Source organism: Panthera tigris, chromosome B1 (assembly GCF_018350195.1).
Source record: "Panthera tigris isolate Pti1 chromosome B1, P.tigris_Pti1_mat1.1, whole genome shotgun sequence".
Lineage (NCBI taxonomy): Eukaryota > Metazoa > Chordata > Mammalia > Carnivora > Felidae > Panthera > Panthera tigris.
In genome coordinates, this window is record NC_056663.1 from 147,267,606 (window position 1) to 147,273,605 (window position 6,000).

General features: G+C 43.7%; 1 protein-coding gene across 1 annotated transcript in view; it reads right to left on the reverse strand.

Annotated features, from left to right (window-relative positions):
• The window catches only part of MOB1B (MOB kinase activator 1B), a 49,185-nt gene extending 44,803 nt beyond the window's left edge, over positions 1-4,382 (reverse strand). The window contains exon 1 of the mRNA XM_042984407.1: positions 4,155-4,382. Within this exon, the coding sequence (XP_042840341.1) occupies positions 4,155-4,168 (14 nt within the window). The 5' untranslated portion in view covers positions 4,169-4,382. The remainder of the gene's footprint in view (positions 1-4,154) is intronic.
• Between the last annotated feature and the right edge of the window lie 1,618 nt (positions 4,383-6,000).

A 6,000-nucleotide genomic window follows, 5' to 3' on the forward strand; every position in this document is an offset into this window, starting at 1 on the left:
TTTCTAAATACTATTTTTCAATGAACAGAACCTACACCTTTAGAGAAATAACCATTTCCAGGGCCAGGGCAGAGAAAGTGTAGGATAAACCTGGAACATTTGGTTGTGCCAGAAAGTTAGGTAGTGCTCACAAAAAGACAGAGACAAGTCAAAGGGACACAAAAGCCAGCCTGAATAGGACTCCCACTAGCCAAAACTGAAACAATATGATTCTTGATTTACGCTCAGTTCATGATCTCATGGTTCATGAGATCGAGCCCCATGTCAGGCTCTGCACTACCAGTGCGGAGCCTGCTTGGGATTCTCTTTCCCCCCACCCCCACTCTCTGACTCAAAAATAAATACATAAGCTTAAAATTTAAAACAAAAAACAAAGATGGATCTGGGGAAGGGGGCAGGGAGAAAAAAGAGAAGGAAGACAGAGATGGACACATAAACACAGCTATAACCCTGGGTCTCCTTTCCTAAATTTCTATCCTTACATTGAAGTTACTTCACATAATGCTTAATAAAAATTTCCTTCCTGTCTCTATCTATCTCTTTGTTTCTGCCTATACAGAAACAGATCTGGTTTATACTCATTCACATCCCTAAACCACCTTTCCTACAGACTTCCATTTTAAAGTTAACTACAAGTGTTTGTTTCAACTCTGTTTCAACCAAGTAGCCCTACATTAGGAAATAAGGCCTTAGTCTTTTTCAAGTTAAATATTTCTGTAAAATTTCACTGGTCAGAAGAGACTAGCAATTCCAAAATGCAAGAAATATAGAGAATACTCAGTATTTTCAGTGAACACACTTTGAGTGAACGTTAAGAGCTCTGATCCTAAATTTCCCTGGATTTTATATGCATAAAATGCCAAGAGAGGAAAAACCCTAAGAGGGCTGTATTTTGATTTAACCCATGCCAATAATCAGGCCAATAACCTAAAGTTGGTGATTTTGCCACTTTACCAAAAAGAGGTTGAGTAAGCTATGTTACTTATAGATCTCATCTAGCTCCAAGATTCTACAGCTTTTCGGACAAACCTGAAAATGGACAATTCACAAGCAAATTCATGTCTCTATGACGTTTCCTCTGACTGAAATCTTCCACTTCCCCTTCCCCTTTCAGAAAACCCTTGTTATATATTCCATCACTTCTTTCACAAAGCTTTCTTCCAGCCCAAATCGGACAAATTGCTCCATATTCTTTAGACCCCCATGTACTGCATCTATTACAGATGACGATTTATAAGCGATCGATCACTCTGGAGTCCCACATTGTCCACAATGCTTAGCACACAGCAGGTGCTGACAGTGTTTAAAGATTTGAGTCTATTAAGTTAAATTAGGTTCCTGTGAAGTTTCTCTATGTATCAGTTGGGAATTTAGCTTATTAAAGATACCCAAAGGCCAGTGTGCAGCACACCCAAAGCTTTGTCCCAATCTTATCTACACATGCTGTACAAATTTATTCTGTGCATCTGCACAAAAGCTACAAAAGGTATCACTGCTGCTGATTATCTGGACACCCTTTGGGTATTACCTAATCTACCTCATCTCCCCATCCCAAAACCTCTTTACCCTGCTTTACTTTGTTTCCTGGCACTTATGTCCTCCTACCATGTGGTATAATTTACTGATATTCAGTGTTTATGGTCACTTACCAAAACATAAACTGAACTAATACAGGAATCTTTTACTGTTTTGTTCATAAATGATAGCCAGTGCCTACATCAGTGCCTGGCACGATAAATTATTTTTTTAAACAATAATTCTTTCCTTCTGTCTTAAAGCCCTCGGGAATTATGAGTCAGCATCCTCATTAACTAACATATCTCACATTGCCCTTACTTCCTCAGCTACAACCATTTACAGTAGCCTTCCAAGTAAGCTTCTAAGAACTAGAGAAAAATGTGTGTATACACACACACACACTTTTTTTTTTTTTTAAGTAGGCTCCATGCCCAGCATGGAGCCCAACGTGGGCTTGAACTCTCAACCCTGAGATCAAGACCTGAGTTGAGATCAAGAGTCAGAGGCTTAGCCAACTGAGCCACCCAGATGCCCAGAAAATACTTATATTTAACTCCTAAACAGCAACTCTTAATTTCTCTGATCAACTCCTGGTGAAGAAATAATATTCAGGAAGCTATACCAAATAACATATAGATGAAATAACCAAAACTTTGTTCTTTCATTTCTGAGAATAATTATTTATATCTATGAGATCTTCAATTTAGCGTTGGAACTACTAGTGGACAAAAACCAAAACCAAAACCAAAAGTGTTGGATTAACTTTTTTGGATTGTCAAACACAATCCAATGTTGGGAATATATTAACTGCTACATGAGACCTGACTGAAAAATTGTACCCCAAATAGTACAAACCCTCTAATGTGCCATATATTTACATACATCAGTTATGGCAAGACTTTTCTTATGTAACTAATATGCTTCAGAAAAAATAAACTTATCCACTTCATTTCTGTAACTATTACATACTGAGCATTGTATAAATAGGATACTATTCTAGGTGTATTCAGAAAATACCACCAAAATTTTCTCCATCCCTAGTTTCAGCCAAATATGGTTTTTCCCTGCCTCAACCAATTTAGCTCAGAGTTCCAAGAGACACAAGTCCATTAGCAGCAGTTACAGACATCATCTACATTGCTATTTTGAAGACAGCTTTTAATTCTTGAAGAAATCAAACATCAGCAGTGTAAAAATACACTCAAGATGAGAAGCTTCAAGCTGAGATACCTGGAAATCTCGTTTCAAGCTAACATGGGAAACAAGGACTTTCATGAAGTCCCCCAATCCTCCTATCACTACCTACATGACAAACTCAAAATCAACTTCCAGGATGAGCCTAAGGAAGAGATTTCACAAACTCACATGTGTTAGGCAGGATGACACAAGCCAGGCCTCCTGTGTACATGAGAAATGTTAGCAAGCTGGCCTGCCAGTTAGCCTTCTGTGGTCACTCAGTTTTGCCTGAACACTCGAAAAAGAATTAATATTCTACATAGGGGCCTGTGAAAATAAGGGTTAATTAAATTCTCAGGATCCAGGTGCCAATGTGATGACTAAAAATTACAGGTGGGGAAAGAAGAGAATGGGAACAGAACTGCTATTGCTACTGTTGTGAAGAAAAATACTATTCTGTCCACAACAGTAAAGGAGTATATGATGTTAGTTTCAACCTCCAAGTTTTTATTAGCTTTCTAACCACAGATCAAACAAAAGTGAATCACAACGAAGCCTTCAAACGCGGAATTCCAAGGGTGTTCAGACGACCTGGGGCTGTCTGCTGCCTCCATACCCCCATCTGGCCATCCCATCTTTCTGTCCATCCCCCCAAACTCTTCTGCAATAAAGGTAAATGAAATAGCGACCAGCACTAAATGTGACGTTAAGTTGGCATTTACAAATGATCTGCAAAATAACTCCCCAGCGGACCTAATCAACCCAGAGCACACTCCCGGACTGCTTGGTGGCTGTCTAAAAAGATAAAGCCCGTACTTTTCTGGGGAGCATACTGGGAGGAAGGGCACCTCGGTGAACCAAGTAGCTGCTCCACACTCCAAGACCCTGGGCTGTCACCTGGGGATCCTGATCCTAAAGCCGCCTCATTAAGGATGTGTTACATCCACAGGACTTGTTACTCCAACTTTCCACTCCTAAAACCTAAGAGGGAAGTTAAAAGGGTGCTGGGGTGACAGGGAAAAGTACAACGCCCGATCTTGTGTGCTTGGAATCCAGAAAAAAGCAATGGGCAAGCGAAACGGAGAAAGACCACCCGGCACGCGACGCATAAAGGTCATGCGGAGGAGTGGGAGGTATCTATGCAGAGCGTGCAAACCAACAAACCCAAGAGTGGAACGAAGGGAAAGATGGGGAGATGGAGAATGCAGACCCAGGCACCGGGGTGTGTCGGGACTCGGGGTCCGGGGAGAAAGAGCCTCTGTGGGGGCTGGAGGACTCCAAGCGAGCTTGAAGCGGGTTGGGGAGGCGACGGCCGTCAGGCAGCGCCAGCGCACCAGAAGGGCTACCGGAGAGCTGCTCAGTGGGAACGCCTAGCCCGGGCAGCTCGGGGCAAGGCGAGCTGGGGCCCGCGGCCCTGGTCGACCGAACAAAGCCGGCGCGCGCGGGGCCTGGCTACTCACAACAAGAAGCTCATGTCTGCCGCGGCGTGGGCTGGGGGCTTTGCGGTTTCTAGGCCTCCGGGCGGCGGCGGCGGCGGTGGCGGCGGCCAGGGATGAAGAGGGAAGGAGAGAAGAAGAGGAGAGGAGGAGGAAGGGAAGCGCCAGCTGTTCGACGGCCCCAACTTGTTCGGCTTTGCTAGTTCCAACGGCAGGCGGAGGGGGCGGAAGTGGGAAGCGCACGGCTTGAATCACTCACTGGGAGGGGAAGGGAAAGAAGGCGGGGAAAGGGCCACACGCCTGCTCTCCGAAGAACAGCCGCCGTGACTGCTGAGCTGCTTGTCGCGCCTCCCCCTCCTCCGATTCCTCTTCTTCCTCCTCCCCCTACTCCTAGTCTCCAGTCCCTCACCGCCCTCACCCCGCGAACTCTCGCGAGAGCGGCGGGCACCGACCCTCCCTCTCCCACTGTGGCCCCGGGTCCCTCAAGTTCTGGACATCTTTGCAGCCCTGGACCACGCCCAGCGAGGGCACTGGGGCCACCAGATTGGTCAAGGACTGTCCACCTAGTTGCGGGTCGTGGCAAAGCGCTCCGAACTGCTTAGCTGGGTTTCAGCAGTCAGGAAGGAAGTGGGCTTCAGCTGCGGGATGTTCTGCAGTGAGGGATGGAATTGCCACCAGAATTATGCCCTCTGTAAGTGTTCGGCACAGGATGGTAAAAGGTTATGGAGTCTCTTTGCTAGTATATAAAAACAGGAGGAAGTTTAACGTGTTTGGAATGGGTTGGGAGTGGTTCCCCCAGAGGAGAGAAAAGGGTCTAAATGGGTTTTCAAGGTCCCTGTTGTTTTATGGTTGTATTTTAAAACCCTGAACTAGGAGAGGTCAGGATCCATTATTGTCTCAACAGGCAAGCTATGGTGTCATCAGCAGCTGGGAAAACTGCTGTGGTGACATATTCAATGTGGAGCATTCTTAAATGGATTATAAAGCCTGGCTCTGAACCCCTTAACTGTGAAATGCAAGGCTCTCTATAAAGGGGACTGAATCAATTCTAGCCTCTAGAATGTTTTGTGCAACAGAGTGCCGAATGGTTATAATTGGCTTAGGCCCCATAAATGCTTAATCAGCATTGCCACTATAACCAACCTACCACAACATTATCAATTTAAGTACCCATTTATTTTACACAAGAGATGTCCATCTTCTTTACTTAAAACATGCATCAAGTCCACAAGTAAGTTTTCAAAGAACCTGAACATAAATAATGTGCAGCTATTAACCCACTTTGGGCTAACTGACATGAAGGAAGTACCAATATGAACTATATGCTTTTGAGTTGGTGCATTATTAGTTTGGCATGTTGGTAAATCAAACCATTTAAAAAATACAGAAGAAAATATTGGAATCTTGACATTATCTTGGGAACAGCAGAGGTCACTGGAATAATTTGGGAAGACTTAAATACTCAAAAGATGCAGGAAAGAAGGGGGGAAAGGATTTATCTCAATATAGTGAAAATAATGGATTTATAACAAAAGCCCAGATCTTGATTTGGTACTAATTTATTATGTAATTCCATAAGGGTCTTCTGAAAGTAAGACTTGAATTACCAGATTAGGAAATTATGTTTGGGAAGAGTAAATCAGTTAACCTATTAGAACAACAGTTCACACCTTTCAAAAGGAGGGTCTTGGATTATTTCATGATCTCTAAGATATTCCAGTTCTAAAAGTCTGTCATGTCAGGGACATCCATCAAATGACGCAGACAGTCCCCATCTGCTCCCTGATTTGGCAGGCTGTCTTACATAGTTTTGCTTTTGTTCAAACACAATTTAGATGAATCCTATGACACTGAATCAGGATAACAATTG